The following is an 18,705-nucleotide window of genomic DNA, read 5'->3' as shown; positions in this document are numbered from 1 at the left end:
CTTCCTTCCTTCCTTCCTTCCTTCCTTCCTTCCTTCCTTCCTTCCTTTCTTCTTTCCTTCCTTCCTTCCTTAAGTTGAATGAGCCTTTGTTTAAATGTTGTGTGGAAGCATCTTGTTCAGTAAGAGCTGGAGTAGATGGCCTCTGAGATCCTTTCTCTCTTAGATTCTGTGATTCTCAAAAAATAGGAGCTTTCCTTTAAGCTTCACAAACTAGTTTGCTAAATTCTTGTAGACATTGTCCTATAATTTAATAATTAGAAATATGACTTCAGACTTTTATTAAAACTCTTTATAAATGGATTCAAGTACCTATTCTGTGTTAGACATTATGGTGGGTACTAGGAAGACAAAAGACACAAGGAAATAGTTCCTACTCTCAAGGAGATTATATTCTAGTGGATGAAAATAACTTGGACCTAGATAATTAGTTAGGGCAACTAGGTGGCACAATGGATAGAGCTCTGGTTCTGGAGTCAGAAAGACCTGAGTTTAAATACGGTTGCAGACACTTACTAGCTTTGTGATCCCGGGCAAGTCACTTAACTGTTTACCTCAGTTTCCTCATCTGTAAAATGAGTTGGGGAAGGAAATGGCAAACCACTGTAGTCTTTTTCTCAAGAAAACCCCAGAGAGGATCCTGAAGAGTTTTTCCCCTGAAAGATTATATTCAATTTTGCTGAGTAGGTGATTCTGGGTTGTAATCTTAACTCCTTTGCCTTTCATTATGTGGTACTCCAAGCCCTCCAGTTCTTTAATGTGGAAGCTCCCAAATACTGTGTAATCCTGTGACTATATGATATTTGAATTGTTTCTTTTTGGCTTCTTGCAGTACTTCCTCCTTGATCTGGGAGCTCTGGAATTTGACTGTGATGTTTCTGAGAGTTTTCATATTGGGATCTCTTTCAGGTGGTGATCCATGGGTTCTTTCAACTTCTATTTTGCCTTCTGGTTCTAATATATCAGGGAAATTTTCTTTGATAATTTCTTGAAAGATGTTGTCCAGGTTTTTTTATCATGGCTTTTAGGTGGTTCAGTAGTTCTTAAATTATCTTTCCTGGATGTATTTTCTAGGTCAGCTGTTTTCCTAATGTGAAATTTTGCATTTTCTATTTTTTTTACATTTTTTATCATATCTTGATATCTCATAAAGTTATTAGTTTCCACTTGCTCAATTCTATTTTTTTTTAACTTTTTGGAGGGGGAAGGGAGGGCAATTGGGGTTGTGACTTGCCCAAGGTCACACATCTAGTAAGTGTTAAGTGTCTGAGGCCAGATTTGAACTCAGGTTCTCCTGACTCCAGGGCTGGTGCTCTATTCACTGAGCCACCTAGCCGCCCCTCAATTCTAATTTTTAAAGAATTATTTTCTGGGGTGGCCAGGTAGCACAGCGAGTACGAACACTGGCCCCAGTGTCGGGATGACCTAGGGATCGAATCCGGGCTCAGACACTTAGCACCCACACAGAAACACCTGGCCGTGTAACCTTGAGCAAGTTACTTAACCCCAATTGCTTAGGGGCGGCCATGTGGCTCATCGAGTAAGAGCACTGGCCCCAGTATTGGGATGACCTGGGGATCAAATCTGGGCTCAGATACTTAGCACCACACCCAGAAATAACTGGCCATGTAACCTTGAGCAAGTTACTTAACCCCAATTGCTTTAAAAAAAAAGAATTATTTTCTTCAGTGAGCTTTTGTGCTTCCTTTTCTATTTAGCTAATTTTATTTTTTAGGGAATTACTTTCCTCAGTAAAATTTTGTATATCTTTTCCCATGCTATTGACTTCTTTTCCCAGTTTTTCTTCTGCTTCTCTAATTAGCTTTTTTTTTGGGAGGACAATCGAAGTCACAAGGCTAGTTTTTGAGTTAAGTGTCTGAGGCTGGATTTGAAGTCAGGTCTTCCTGACTCTAGGGCAGGCGCTCTATTCACTGCGCCACCTAGCTGCCCCCTAATTAGCTTTTTTTTTTTCCTTTTGGAGGGCAATTGGGGTTAAGTAACTTGCCCAAAGTTACATGGCTAGTTTGTGTGTGTGTGTGTGTGTGTGTGTGTGTTAAGTTTCTGAGGCTGGAACTGAATCTGGGTCCTCCTGACTCCAGGGCTGGTCTTCCTGCTGGTCTGCCCCCAGTAGGTCCCTGCTTCTGGGTTGCTATGGAAACAGGGCCTCTCTGCTGGCAGGCCCCAGGGTTGGGGTCGGTCTTGCTGTTGGCCAGCCATGGGGTGGGGTTTCAGAATTGGTCATCAGTGGGGTCAGGGACTTGCTGGTGGCTAGTGATGGGGGTGGCATTGCTGGGTGGGACCTTGGTGCACTGCACAGACTGCTCACTTGTCTAAGGCTCTGCTAATTTGCAGAAGAGCCAGCCTTCACTGGTGGATTGCCCCAGGCTTGAAGCCTTGCAGAAGGCTTTCTGCTGTGAGGCTGGTTTTTGCTGCTGCTCCTGGACCTTGTTCCCTTCTGCAATGGGAATGGGAATTTGAAGATCTTCCTTGCCACTTAATAGACCTAGGGGGAGTTTGAAGACCTCCCCTGCTTTGAAAGTAAGCTCTGCCCCCTAATAGACTGAATATAATCACATGGAGCCTGTGATGGAGGGAATTTGTAAAGGGTGGAGCAGAGCCCACAGGAAGCTTCCCTGCTATGAAGATGAAGATAAACTCTGCCCACTAATAGGCTGAATGTGGTCACATGGAGCCTGTGTTGGGAGGAGTTTGCTGAAGGGAAGCAGAGCCCACAGGATGCTGGTCAGAGCTAGCCAGATTTTGGGGTGAGAGGACACTCAAAGGGATAGAGAGGTTTGTGAGTAAATATTGATCTCGCATTGGTTTGTGGGAAGGCTGAAGGATATTGTGGCTCTCAGTGTTATTATGGATTCTGAATGTCTTTGGTACTATGATACTTAGATACAAAACTTACTGGTTTTGGGATTCAGTTTTCTGATGTCTGAATAAATGCTTCAGTTCTATCCTCCATCTGTAGAGTTTGGTGTATTATATGATTGAATGTCATGCGATACTTATAGTCATGGTCTTTATTGTGATCATGGGTACTGTCAATATTGTATCAGTCTTTACCTTCCCACCCCAGTGAGACAGACCTTTCCTGCCATGCCAGAAAGCTGTTTCCTTGCTCCTAGATCAATTATGAGGCAGTTTTCTAGTTATTTGGAGGGGAATTTGGGAGGGCTTCAGAGGGTTCCAGACTTACTTCACCATCTTGGCACTGGAAGTCCCCTTTTCTTTTCTTTTATCCTAGCATGATGCATTGAGTTTCAGTAACCATTCTCATGACATGGTGTATGATCTGACAAAGTAATCCATTTTTTTCTTATCCACTCTCCTTCCTTTTCCCTTCCATCTCTCTGTCTATGTACTTCCTCTTTTCTATTCCTTTCACATACACCCCAAGATATCATGATATATCACCTCCTGTATCATGGGGTAAAACAGTTTAGTGCTGTAATAATGAAACACCTTCTGTGTGGGAGAAGAATAATAGAAATAATAACCATACCACATCCAACCTCATTAAAGTCAATGAACTGCAACATTGGGCTATTTGTGGTCTTGAGCAATTTCTGAAGCAAATTCTACTATTTTTAATATCTAAATATAGAAAATGGCAGCAGGGAGAACTGGTATGCTAGAGTCTCTTTTTATCTGGGAATAAAACTTTATATAAAATATAAAGCCAACAAACATTATCCAGTACACTTAATTTGGAAAATCTTTATTTCATCATGAATTACACTTTGTTCCCCACATATTCTCATGGGATGCTCAAGTTGTCTAATACATAAAGTTATTCCTTTTCTGGTCATAAGAAAACCTCATTTACAAAGTTTCAGTTGATTTCTGAGGGCACTTGAAATGTTTTGTTTAATTCTCACACTTATACTCATAAAGGAGAATAGACATTTGGAATAACTAAAGAGAAAATTGAAAGAGTAAAGAGTAAGGTGGGGGAAGAAATATATTTTCGCCCATTGTATAATATGTAGCTAGGTTCTCAACCCTTCTGCATACTTTCAAATCTTCCTGAGGCATGGGTTTCATTGAGTTCAAAAGAAGTATTAAGGCTCACCATGTCTTTGAGTCTATCTGACCTGAACACTTTGAGTATAACTTTTATTTTTAGTGTTTATTAAGCAACATGATTCACAAAGTATTGTGTCACGTATTATTACCAGAATGTGAATTGATATACTAGATAAAATATTGCAAACCAGAAGAGTCTCTCATAGTTTCACAGAAACTCTTCTCAAAAGGGAAATGTATACCAATAATACTAACCTACCCTGGACTTTCCTTTTCTTGTTTACATCTTCATAATAATTGAAAAGTTTGTGATCTTGGCACATCTGGGAGAAATCTTGGCCATTTTATGGAAATAACAATAATTTCAGGCTAGCATTGTATACAAATCACTGCCTACATATTTTGAGGTTGTGGAGGGTATTATTTAAGAATACTAAGAGAAAATTATAGGGAAACAAAAATAAATCTTTAGTCTCCAAGAAATGTGCCACCTGGAGACAGGGCCACTTCCCAACACTGGCAAGTAAGAATTCTAATTAAGTAGAATTGTGGATTCTGTTAATGGACCTGTACTAGTTATCAATCTTGGGAGTTGTCACTGAGAAGATAATTGAAGTTCATTTTTAATCTCTTTACCCCTTCATTATCTTCAATGGGTTATGCATTTCTTCTTCTTCTCCCTTAAGTATTTATCAAAAGCTGTCTCTGTCAAGATAGAATCTGTTTTATGGGTATATTTTGATATTTTATGCTAATTATGGGATTGCCACAAATTTCCTCATATATGAAACAGAAAATAGGTAGATTTATAAAAGGAACAATGTGTAGATAGGCTTCTAAGAGTTTTCATAAACATTGCATTTTTATTTGCTTTTTTGTTGTTGTTCTCAAAATAATTGAATAAAAACACTTAAGTAACTACCATATTCTTGACCTGGGGAAAGAAATGAAACAAGACATAGTCCCTATCTTCAAATACACAATCTAGTAGTGCATGTAAGATGAACCTGCAAATAACTTTAAATTATATAAAGATCAGTGTTTTGGAGAAAATTAGCCAAAGATAATAAGAAAAAGTGAACTTCCAGGGACATCAGGGAAGACTTCACAGAGGAGATGGTACCTAAGACAAGCTTTGAAGGAAGAAAAACCTTTCAACAAAAAGAGGTGAGAGTTATACAGTATCAGGAATGGAGGGCAGTGTGAAAAAGGTCACAGGAGCAGGACAGGGCAGGGCAAGGCTGGAGAACCGGAAGGAGTCTGGTTTGCCTGGGTCACGTAATGTATGAGGCAGACTGTATACAGTAAGATCTAACAAGTTAATTGTAACCAGATTGAGGGTTTGTCTGAATGCCAGGGATAGGAGTTTGTATTTCATCCAGTAAGCCATGGGGAGCCACTGAAAGTTTTTTGAGCAGGGGAGTAGTGTGGTGAGACTTGTTCATTAGGAAGATTGCTGTGAAAGGGTGATTGAAGAGAGAGACTGAAGACCAGGAGACCGTCTGGGGGACTATTACAGTAAAAAAGATTTAGGCGAATCTTTGAGCTAAGGTGGTGTCAATGCAAATAGACAGGAGGAGGCATATATGAAAAATGCTTCTGAGGTAGAATGCATGGAGCTTGACCACTTAGTGAAATGAGGGAGGATAAAGGAGAAAGAAGATTCACAGATGACATTTGGGCTGTAAACCTGGGTGACTGGAAAGATGGTGCCAGAATAGAATTCAGGAGATGTGAGAGAGCATAAGGAGTTTAGTTTTACGTGAGTTTTGGTGAGTCTGAGGCACTAGGACAGCCAGCAGAAAAATGCATCAAATATTTGGAAATGCAAAACTTTGGGTTTTATTTAGACTGCTTTTTGTGAATCTGAGGAAAAAAATGTAAATGAGATGTGACCTTTCAGTTTTTCTGTATGTATTAGTTACCTTTTAGGTAAATATTATAAACTAGATTCTATTGAATGATGATAGTTCCAGAATTCAGCTGTTACAACCTTTTTTGCTTCACCATCTATAATTTGGCATCATTAATCTTTTAAAAATTAACTTATTGTAGAGATTACATTTTTAAAAAGATTTAAAAATGGAAAAAAGACATTTAAAGCAGATAACTTTAAATATGGCGGTGATATTTCAATTAATTAATCCTTTGAGGACAAATCTCCTCTATACCAAAGACACATGGTGTTTTTTGTTTGTTTTTACAAATCAAACCTACATATATCACGCAGGGCGGTACTGATCTCCATCATTTGACTCAGACATAATGATTCCATTAAGGTGTGCATGTGTTTCTGCACATGACAAAAATGTCTATGCACAGCTTCTATTTGACCATGTTTGAGGGTTAAAGGGATGACCAACTTGTGAAGTGTGTAAAGTTTCACTTTATTGTCCTCAGCCTTCTCCTTGTCCAAACAGGAAAGGATCTATTATCACTCATGCTAGTTGCGATAGGTCAACTTTAGAAAACAATGTCATTTAGAAAAGGACTGAAAGTTCAGAGACTTTGCTGTATGCTAATTGTGTTCCTAGTGGGAATAGTGCTACAAACTAGCTTGAGAGTCTTTAGCAAATGACTACCTTTCTGGGCTTTTGTTTCCTCTTGTGTAAAATAAGATCTTTGAATAGGATTCATTCATTCATTTGACAAGACAGTCAAGATAAACATTTATTCAAAAGTAATTGGTTGGGGATTCAAAAATAGTCCCTGCCTTAAGTACTTAACAGGAGTGATGTCAAGCATGTCTTAGACATGGGGGACACTAAGCCATATTAAAGATCTCCATGGGTGCATATTGTGTTAGAAATCCACATATTAACACTGTCTATATTTTATTTATTTTGTCAAATATTTGTTATTTATTTATGTAGTTAAATATTTTGTATTAGTTATTTTGTTAAATATTTTCCCATTACATTTTAATCTAAATTAGGGAGAATTTGAGAGTACTACTGTGGATCACGTGTTTGACACCTCTGCTTTACAGTATGGGAGGGGAAATAAGACATAAATGCAGAACTCTAATATAAAACAGAGTAGAAAGACAGTGTGACATAGTGGATAGAAATCTGGCTTAGAATTTCTTTGTATTACTTTGTATATATTGGTCTTTGCTTATGTTATATGCAATATATCCTCTAAACAGTGTCCTGTAAGCTTCTTGAGGGCAGAAATTGTTTTCTTTGTTTACCTAGCATCAAGGACAGCCCCTTATAAGTAATATCAAATGCTTACTAAATGTTTGTTGAACTAAGGACTTGTATTTTCAGCTTTTTATTCCTAACAGTGACATGAAAGACTATTACAGGAATTTCAGACTATAGCTTTATCAGTAGAAGGGTGCTCAAAGTTTTCAGATCAAATCCTCTTGTTTCTATAGAAACAGAGGCCCAGAGAGGTTAAGTGGCTTGCCCAGGGACCATCTAGGTGGTAGATAGATCACTCAATATGCAAACTCAGGTCTTCTGCTTCCGAATTCAATGCCCTTTTCATTTACTATGCTTCTGTTTTCCCTCCTGAATGTGGGGAATCAGGAAGGAAGTTAATTAACATCCCTGGAATCACACTATATCTAAGGCCAACTAAACAAGATTTAATTGTATTTTCAATCGTTTAGTGTTATTGACCCAAAGTCCCTTCTGCTCCCCAATCCTGGTGCTCCCTACTTCTCCCAGGAAAGATTAACCAGGGACTGCCACTTGTAGGTAAGGAAGTGGGATAGGGAAAAGATTGTATGTTCTGTGGCATCTTTCATGTTTTTTTGTTAACATGCTAACATGTACTAATATTTTCCTACTGTAACCAGCAATATTTGATGCTTTGGTTTGCATCGTTGCATCTTTATTTTACTACCCATGGAATTGTTTTTCCTAATAGAAGAGTAAGTCACTGAAGATTATTATAGGAATATCAAAGCATTTGGTGAAATTCATAATGAAAACACTTCACAGCAACCTTCTTACAGGAGGAGGCTTTTTTTTTAATCAAGGATCATTCTGTGCATCATGAAAAGCTTTGGACATTTCAGTTGAAGTATTTGCTTATAAGGGAACAGTCACCTGTAATCAATTTCATTGCCACACATACTTACCTCTCCTAAACACATAACAAAAGGATATTATATTCACTACTAAGATAATTAAGAAAACCATGGAAATTTAGTTAAAATTCAGTCCTCTACTTTCTGAAGGCACCAAATAATTTTGAAAATAATGAATCCCAAGGTTAACTAGATAGGTATGTTTTCCTAGGTAAGTGGAAGGCAAGTTTAGATGTACAGACAAGTAATGACATTTTCTCTCTCTTCCTGTACAAAGATGCCACATGCTTCAGTCAGCAATCAATAAGCATTTTTTAAGTGCTAGGTGCTAGGATACAAAGACAAAAATGAAACCATTCTTGTCCTCAAATATTTTATATCCTATTGAGGGAGACAGCATGCTCACAATAACCTTAGATGGTTTGTGCTATTATTGTTTCTATTTTACAGATGAGGAAACCAAGGCAGACAGAGGTTAAATTACTTTCTCAGGGTCATACACCATCTGAGGCTGGATTTGCTTTCAAATCTTCCTGACTCCAGACTCAGCACTCTATCTATTATGCCACCTAGGGGTCTCAGAAGATTTAGAATTAGGCCATTTCAAATGACAATTTGCAAAAAGTGTGGTTGACAGGACCTATAGGATATTTTAAATCATGCTTTTGTTGCCTTTAAAAAAAACTTCTTTAAAACACAGATGGCCAGACCAAGTCTTTTGAGGGGTTTGGAAGAATTGGACTGGTCCACTAATATTGGTGTTTCTGATGAGAATGTTTCCATGTGGAAGTCCTTAGCTCCATATCCAGTTGAGTCTCCAGGGTCCTAAGGCCACGTGCTACCTGTATCTTGAACTTTTTGGAGTTTGGAAGTTGTCAGGCTTAGCAGGTCATTCTTTAAAACCAGGCAGTTCTTTATTTTCCTTGGACTTTTTTTGGAGGGAGCAAATATTATAAGGGTTAAATTCTCATTATGGTGGTAATTATGTTTTTCTCTTTGTCTGGACTATAACTCAGGGGGAATTACAGTGTCTAAGGAAATGGAGCCTGATCTGGTGTAATTGAGAATGATGGCCAGAAAGCCAAGAATGTCTCAAGTCTTATATAGACTAGCTCTGTGTTTTTTTAAGTAGGTCATTTGCTGGAAAATGTTTCATTTTCCACACCTCAATGAAAATGATAAAAATAACATTAACCTTTCTTTCCTCTGAATTTTCATAGCATCTTATCACTACCTTTCTTAATATAATTTTATATTCTACCTTGTTTTATGGTACACATCAGAACTCCCCTACTAGATAGTAATTTTGATGGCAAAAAGGGATGTACCTTATTTTTAGTGGTTATACCCACAGCATCTATGACAATGTCTTCAGTGGGGTTTGTGATATGACAACATGACATGTAAATGACATGTCAAAGTCTTTTTTAGAGTAGAAGCTGAAAGGGCATAGCAGTAAAAGAGAATTCTGGGAGAATAACATGTCAATAAGAGGCACCTGGAGGCAAAGGCAGGGATCCAGCCAAAGCAGTAGAACTAAGGCATTTAGAGAAGGTATGGCATATGTTAGTTGGGACTATGATACCACAGGAGAAATAGAATGAAATTAATCTTGACATTATAAATGAAATAAGAAGAAAAAAGGAAATTTCATCTAAATGGAATGATGGATCAAAGGTTCTCTTGAGTGAGGCAGATGAAGATGTTGATGAAGTTTGTTTATTGTGCATCCAAACTGTATAATTTCATGGGATACTTGGTCATCTAGGATTGCAGAGTTCATGATTAATATTTGCAAAAAAGATCACAATGAAGAAAATGGAGCAGTTTCTCATTCAGCTCCTAATGAGAAGAAGAGGAGGGAGAGGAAGTCTCTAAATAAGTCAATAAGATCCTGCAAATTAAATCAATGTATACCTTAATAGTGCAAAGGTGGACATAGGAGAGAATAGAGAAAAATATGTTAGAAAATGTGGTTTATAAGTGTGAAAGGAGAGATGCTAGTACATTACCCACCTATATAACCAGGACATTTTTTTCAAGAAGGGAGTTAAATGTTAGAAATATAAGATATTTCAAATAACATCACTAAAAAAGTGAAATCAGTTGTTTCGATAGACAAGAAATGACTGGTTACCAATGTAGCAATCATTTCCAAGTTGTCATTGAAGCACAATCAGAGCATCAAATTGTTAGAGCAAAGACCAAAGTCAGTAATAAAATAGAACAAAGAATTAAAAGAGGTGTTTGGATATAGTTCAAGCAACTCCAACCTGACACATTTGCCAGTTGGTGCTGGAAAAAATATCTAGCATTTCTATAGCATTTCAGTGTTTGCAAAGAACATTACGTATATTATCTCATTTGATCCTCACAATAATCCTGGAAAGTAGGTGCTATTATTATAACCATTTTATAGATGAAGAAACTATAGCAGATAAGGGTTATGTGACTTGCCTAGGGTCACCCAGATAATCAGTGTCTGAGGCATTATTTTAGCCCTGGTCTTACTGACTTGAGGGTTAGTGCTCTGTTCCTTGCACCACCACCTACCTCAAAATTAGAAGAGGATAAAAATAACAGACATCACTATTTCCTATGAAAACTGAATCAATTCCCACAACGAGGCTTAGAAATTGTTAATGACAGAAGACCCTTGATATGCCTGCCAAATGGAGGGACATGGCAGTCAAGGTCAATTATTGTTTAGAATACAAAGTAATTAAAAAATCTTACAATGGAATATGGATGAATATGACCAGTACTGATTTGTTTTATAGTGGGAAGCAATGGAGTTTATAGAAAAGTTTATGGAAAGTTTGGCAAGAGACTCAACTAAGCCAGATCATCCCCAGAGCATTTGAGGATGAAAAGGAAGGACAATGAGGAGATTAAAAATAGAAAATGATCTCTAAAGATTACCATCACTAGCTCTTTTCTCTATCAATGATAGGCAAACCATAACTTTTGGACTCATATCACAAACTCCAATGTGCTGCATGAGGAAGTAGAAATAGCTCTAAAGAAAACAAAGATGGGAAGGGCAGTTGGACCAGACCAAGAATAAGCAGAGATGACAAATGTTGAGAGTTGAGGGCTTGAGTCTCAATATGTCTGAAAAAGGAGGAAAAAATGCCAAATGTTAGGGAAACAAAAATCAGACTCTACTATTGTCAGAAAAGGATAATTGATGAAATACTATTGAGGCAAATGATGCCAACTATATTGTCCAGTTGGAAGAAGGATTTCCTAAAGGTGATGGTCCTATAGATGTGCATGTATATGAATGCCATTGTAACGATTGTGACAAGCCTTCACCAGTTCAGCCTTTGAAATGAGCTTTATAATTGCTCCAAATTTTGTGTTTGAACTAATTGTCTACCAAAGTAAATAACCAAGAAGATGAAGAATGGCTTTTGTCCACATGGAAGAGAGCTCATAGAATTGGTCCATCAGCACACATAGCTTGTATAAATAATGTAGAAGATTCTTTGGAGAATAGGGACGAGGGTCAAATAGGATAAGATGTGAAGAGGTTGTGGTCTGATTTGCATATTGGATGGAATATTAATATACAAAACCAATTCCATTAAAGTATCTTTATCATCTACTATAGTTCTTGGTAGAGTGGTCTAGGCCTAGACACCTCTCAAGTTTTACAGTAGCCTCTATTCATTCAACAAATGTTTATCAGGCTTATATAGTACACAAAGTACAGTACAGAGTGGGAATACAAAGGAAGTTAGGATAGTTCCTTTCCTTTTATAAGTTAGTGGGAAGTGTGGGGCTCAGGGAGAACTAGCACCTTTGGAGCTAAGGGCTGCTCATTCACCTTTGGTGTCCAACTGTCCCCCAACTCTCACCTATGGCTCCAAGAAGTTGTAGCATGTGCAGAAGCCACACCCCGGGAAAATGGTCAGGGAAGATGGACTAAATCAGTTCCTTTGGTGAGTTACTCCAAGCATGTGAAAACAAACCTCAAACCTGCTTGTGACTTGGTGGGAGGTCTATCTCAAGCATGTGATGACTTCTGTTGGCAGAATGGCAGATGGAAACAATGAAAACAGTGGCCATAAAGGCAGCTGAAGCAGGCACTGTGGAGTACTCCATTGCTTCCCACTGTAAAACAAATCAGTTCCCCAATTGCCCTCCAAAAATGCAAAAAAAAACAAAAAACAACCCAAACAAACAAAAAACAAATCAGTATTGGTCATATTCATCCATCCTCCATTGTAAAATTTTCTAGATTACTTTGTATTCTAAATGATTAGTCAGACACTGAAGACTCCAAGTTCATCCACTGTACCCCAAGCCATTGTCAGTCATCTTCACTGTTGTCCTGGCACAGGACTTCAATAACACAGGAAGAGAGAATGTGGTTGACAATTTTACATAACTCTGTCTAGTCTAAATCCAATTTACATGTAAGTCGGCACCCACCAATCACTATTTTACCCCAACATCATTATGTCACTGGTCCTCTTCAAAAATGAAAAATGAACAAGTGTCACCATCATAGGATAAAAATTGAGACAAAGAGTTAGATACTTAAAATAGACTCATAGAATTTAAATGTAGAGAAAATTAGAATTGGGAAGAACCTAAGAAGTCATTCATTCTTGCTTCTCACTTAAAGGAATCACCTCAATGGCATCTCTGTCTAATGGCTATATATTATCATCTTGTCTCTGCTTAATACTTCAAATAACAGCAAATCCACTATTTTGTTAAGGTTGTCCTTTACACCGCTGGATGTTTTTTGCTAACGAGGCTGTTTTTTTGCTTGGTGATAGGAAAATAATAAGTATGTATAGTATTATAAAAAAAAGATAGGAATTTATTTTCGTGAGATTTTTGACAATGGGAGATAACCAGTCATTTTGTTTCATTTAGTATGTGTGACCTTTCAAACCTGAGTATCATGAATAGATTCGGGTTATCTGTGACCTCAGATTTCTTCTTCTTCATATTGGATGTACGCCAGTTATAGCCATATCTTAGTGACACCTGGTTTTAAAAAATTGTATAAATATTTATGATTCAAATGTATAAAATAGAGGAAACTTTACTAGTTCAGATAAATTGGGAATACGTCTAAATTCATGACAAATATGAATTCTAACATGCTTTGGTAAATCTGTGATCTCATCAATGTGGGTACTCCCCTCTAATAATGTACATTGCAACCTTTCTCATCCTGTGGGATTCTTGTTAATGTCTTCCCATAAAAATATTTGTATTATTCTTGAAAAGTGCAATGTATGGGGTGGCTAGGTGGCACAGTGAATAGAGCACCAGCCCTTGGTTCAGGAGGACCTGAGTTCAAATGCGGCCTCAGACACTTAACACTTACTAGTTATGTAACCTTGGGAAGGTTGCCCAATTGCCCTGCCTTCCCCTCTCCAAAAAAAAAAAAAGCAAAAAAAGAAAAGAAAAGTGCAATGTAGTTCCTTCTAAGTAGCACTATATAGTAATGGTCTAAGTACCCATTTGATAGTGGTCTTAATGAGCTTCTCTAAAATTGTAGCAGTCATGATTGGTAATTAGCATCATTTTATGGAAGGCAATACTTCAGAAAGAATGCGGTTTTTATAGTACTTAAGTACCACAAAAAAAAGAAGGCTCTTCAGAATCAAATATTTTAACAGTCACCAAAGGGCATTAACTTTGTTAGGACTTTCATTGTAAAGTGAGATTTTGTCTAAATGGCCCCCTAAGCACAAACCTAGCACTGAGACTCTTTTGAAATAAGAAAAAAAAATACCTTAAAGTAACAAATAATTGAGAAATCTGTTGTTTTTGTTTCAGGACCTCCTGGGAAACGTGGTAAGAGAGGCAGAAGAGGAGAATCTGGTAAGTTGAACTTTGGAAGTTAGTGGGAAGTGTGGGGCTCATGGAGAAATAGCACCTTTGGAGTGAAGGATCATATATAGATCAAATTCATAGAATTTGATTTCTGTGTGGGGTCAACAAGCTTCATTTAGGCATCTGTCTCTTCCTATTATATTCTTTTTTCTGTGTTGTTTAATAAGGGATGTCTTAGCTTATGTAATCCAAGATTATTTAGTTTTTGAAATAATTTTCCTCTAGACTGCGTTTGTGTAGGTCCACACACGCAGAGATACATATGTCCATGTGTTTAGTTTAAACCTAATGTCCCCAGCATAGGGAACTCCCATTAAGAAAACTCCCTCTGCCAAAGCAGGTTGGCAACTATTTTGCTATGTAGTCTGTTCTTAGATAGTTGCTTGAAGAGCCAAAAAGTTCCCTTTTTGTGATGTAATACTATATAACGTTCTTAAAACATTTAATGTATCCACATGTAGTTTGCACAAAAGGCAAGGGTAAAATGTTTTAAATAGTTGAAATTTAATGGACATGTGTTTGCAGTGCACAGTAATGGCACCTTCTTTTTTTTAATAGCAATTCAAATTGCACACAAGAGTTAAGTGGTGTAGGGGCAGCCAGGTAGCACAGCGAGTAAGAGCACCGGCCCCAGAGTCAAGATACCTGGGATCGAATCCCGGGCTCAGACACTTAACACCCACCCAGAAACAGCTGGCCGTGTAACCTTGAGCAAGTTACTTAACCCCAATTGCTTAGGGGCGGCCAGGTGGCGCAGTGAGTAAGAACATTGGCCCCAGAGTCGGGATGACCTGGGATCGAATCTGGGCTCCGATACTTAACACCACACCCAGAAATAACTGGCCATGTAACCTTGAGCAAGTTATTTAACCCCAATTGCTTTAAAAAAAAAGAATTAAGTGGTATTCTGAGAGCCAGTACTCAGACCCAGGTCTTTCTGACTCTGAGACTGCTTGTCTGTCCATTACAACAGGTAGCCCCTTGAATATATACATGTGTACATATGTGTGTTTATGAGTAGGGGTGTACATACAGATAATCTGGTAAAAACAGGGGAATGTATTATATATTTACATATATGCTTGCATGTGGATTTTTTTAAGTATTTATTTTTTTCACATTTTGAGGTCTGAGTTGTCCTTCGCTCCCAACCCCACATTAGAGAAAGCCAATATTTGATACAGATATATATGTAGAACCATACAATACATACTTCCATATATCAGTTATTTTTCTGGAGGAGGATAGCATTATCCTTCATAAGTCCTTTATAGTTGATTTGAATGTTCATAGAACTCAGAATAGTTTAGTCTTTATAGTTACTCTTGGAACAATATTGCTGTTACTGTATACTACATTCTCTTGGTTCTGCTAGTTTCACTCTGTATTAGTTCATGCAAGTCTTCCCATGTTTTTCTAAAACCAACCTGCTTGTCATTTCTTACAACACAGTAGTATTACATCACAGTCACATACTACAATTTAATCATCTGTTCCTTAATTGCATATAGCTTTGTAAAAAGGAGAGGCCTATAGAACTATTACAGTCATGGTTTAGACAGATCAGTGGCACATGATTGTGTTTCTTTACTGTTGTTTACCTCAGGTTAAGTTCACATTGTCCAGATGAGCTTCAATATATCTTATTCTTCTGCAATAAGACTCTGACATGACAATGTCCTAGCACGTAGTTCAGGGTCATGTCCCTAAGGAGTAGTCAGTAAATGTATGTAACGCTTCTGAGTCAATAGCTGTCTCAGAACAGGAAGCATACTTCTCTGAAGCTGACAATGCTGCTTTCCCCGATCTAAATCTTTCCTTTTGTTTTTTTCTTATACTGTATAATGAGTTTGAAAATGTAGTTGCCTTGGTCGAATTTGATTTTGAAAAGAAAAGGGAGACTTAGGCTGCTTATAATCTGAACAGTTATAAGAAAAATATGGCGTCATTACTGTGCACTGCAAACATATGTCCATTAAGGTTCAAATATTTAGACCATTATATACTTGCCTTTTATGTGGCTTGGATGTGAATATGCTATTTAAATGTTTCAAGAAACCCTCAGACTTGGGGATTTTGACTATTGCTGAATATTCAGAAAATGACATTATTCTAGAACTTAGAAAGGCCTTTAAAGTTCCCCTAGCCCAAGAGTCTCAAACTTGCATGTATCATTTTTGCTTTAAATTTGCAATCCTCATGTGTTTATAGCACTATCTCTAAGTCTGTTTCTCTCCAAAAAGACTTATTAATTTGATTATATATTCACCAGGCTATATTTGACATCAGGGCAACCTTAAAGACTTGGAAGAATCTAGGATAACCTCTTTATTTTTGCAGAAAAAGAAAGTAGGGCCAGGGAGATCAAAATATTTTTATCCTAATATCATACGGTATTTTTTAGTGGCAAAATTGGAAATGGAGCCCAGATTTCCTGAATCTGTCTCATACACATTCAGTTTCCTCAGTCAAAATGAAGCAAAGGAACTGAGTTCCATGAAAAGACTTTATCTAGGGTATTGTTTTGGCATCCTGTTTTACTTGGGCTGTCTTCACAAGGGACCAAATGGAGTCTTATCAGCTTGTCCCCCTTTGTTTGAAGGATGAGGGGAAAAGATATTCTATAAGGACAAAAAAAAACCCTGTCCTTCCACAGTATGTTCTAAAGTGCTTAAAAACATTAAACTACTGAATATCAAGATGTTGGAAGGAATGATGTTCATCAAGGACCATATACAGCTGGTTCTATTTGAGGACCACTTTGCCCTTCCCTTAAAAAAACATAATGAAGCATAAAAACTAATGAAAAGTCATTGATTTGGGAATCACTTAATATGATTGAATTATTGGATATGATTTGCAAGACTTTGGTAGTTTCCTCAAGAACTTTTCTACCAACTCACTGAACCTAAATAATTGGAAATATGTGCAAATTTTACTTTATTTAATATGACCTTTGCATAGCATATCTTTTATAAGTGAGTCCTGGAAAGAGAGGGGGAGTGAGAATGAGGTGATGAAAGGAATGTTTCATGGAGTCAAATGACTACTAAATTTGTCCTTTTTGGCAAAATAAAGTGAGATCTAGACTTGAGTATGTTGTCCTAATGCCAATGTCAAATATTCAGGGTGAAAAAAAACTCATAATTTTGTAGGCAAGATGAAATTGAATGCTTGGTTGCATGGCTGATGGGAACTGGTGGTCTAGGGAAATATATGTATGATTTTTCTGAAAATGGAATCTTGTATTCAGTATCATTTGACATGGCATGTGATTTCATGAGGATAGATAGCTGCTGAGCAGAGCTGCATATGTGTTTGAAGTCTTTCTTGTGCTCAATACTGGAGGTAGTGGGCTGTTGGGAGAATGACATACTTGTAAGTGATCTAATGCCTAGACTCCTGGTTTGGCCAATTTTGTAAATTCTGAGAAGTTAAATATTGCTTCTCTACCACTTTATTACAAAAAATAGAAAAAAAGCATTTCTTTTTAATCAGATTCCCTCTTTTATCTTAACTCTCCTTAGTATATCTTAGTTAATTCTAACTTCCATTATAAAGTTCAGATTCTTGAGATGTGCGATAATCTTCATTTTTTATATTCCACATGCTCATCTCTACAACTGCATCAACTGATTCTTTCTTTTTTGTTTTCTTTTTCTTCACAGGTCCTCCTGTAAGTATATTTGATACATTTTGGCTCTTACACATTAATCTGGATCGTGCCTGTCTAAAAATTGTTAGAACATCACTGTGGTTCAACAGATAATATTTCAATTAGAGGAAAGATAGTGCTTTTTAAAAAAAAATGCCTCTGGAACAGCTGAGCAATTGCTTTAATGCATATTGTTGGAGAAAGTCTTTAAACACAGTTTTGTTGGAGCAACCTTATAGGTGGTATTTTGGAACCAAGTAATCTGTAAGTATTCTCAGTTTTTCTCTGCCTCTTTTATTTTTGGAAAGTGTTACTTTTGGTTTGGGGTCCACTGCCAATAACTCACGGCCCTGGAATTTCGTGTTTTATTTTTCAAAGAAATCTCAAAGCTCATTTCATCTGTTTAAGCTTGTATCTGAAATATTTGCATTTGCTGGTCTACCAAATGGAGATAACAATGTGATCATGAAAATGATATCCCCTGTAGGCTCTGTCCAATACTCCTTCCTAAGGCAAAATTCCCTTTGAAGTGAGTTGGAGTTTTGCCTGCACAAAGACTACAGGACTGAATCTTCTGAGAGTTTTTCTTGCTTTTTTTTCCTCTCACTTGAGTAGGTCAGAGTTGTGTGGTTTCCAGTATTTTTCCCCCTCACTGGAGTGGATTATCTTGTCACCTTTGAGTTGGATGTGTTTTTGACTAATATCCTGGCTATTTGCTGCCTGACATACTGGGCACTGGATATTTACAGTAGCAACAATAGTTGGCCTTAGATGCTTTCACATCCCCCAAAGCTAGTTTGCTCCAGTGTTCACTGAGTACACATTGGCAACTCATCTAACAGGATAGCTTGGTCCAGAGAGAGCAGGAGGCTTAGTGCATGCTAGTTTTCTGTATTCAGAGGAAATGTTGGCTTCCCAAATATCTTTTGCAGTCTTCCTGGAAAATTCAGGGATGGAACATAAATCATGAGAATGATTTTTGTTCTGTAACTGATTTTTAGCTTTCCTTTAATGGTAGGCAGATGGTATGCCCTGGGTCTATAAGTGTTTCCTCCTAGGCTTCAACTTTATAACTCTGTAGTTTATACTAGAAACAAACCAATATTGCCCA

At 37.4% G+C, this 18,705-nt stretch overlaps 1 protein-coding gene across 1 annotated transcript in view; it reads left to right on the top strand.

Moving 5' to 3' along the window:
• COL25A1 (collagen type XXV alpha 1 chain) overlaps positions 1-18,705 on the top strand; it is a 606,174-nt gene that overhangs the window by 300,788 nt on the left and 286,681 nt on the right. The window contains exons 3-4 of the mRNA XM_069100257.1: positions 13,883-13,927; positions 17,608-17,615. Of these exons, the coding sequence (XP_068956358.1) occupies positions 13,883-13,927; positions 17,608-17,615 (53 nt within the window). The remainder of the gene's footprint in view (positions 1-13,882; positions 13,928-17,607; positions 17,616-18,705) is intronic.

Source organism: Petaurus breviceps, unplaced genomic scaffold, assembly GCF_028583685.1.
Source record: "Petaurus breviceps papuanus isolate PSGF00001 unplaced genomic scaffold, PetGlider_PUasm1.0 126, whole genome shotgun sequence".
NCBI lineage: Eukaryota > Metazoa > Chordata > Mammalia > Diprotodontia > Petauridae > Petaurus > Petaurus breviceps.
The sequence above is the reverse complement of the archived record's forward strand: the minus strand, read 5'-3'. Positions and strand labels throughout refer to the sequence as shown.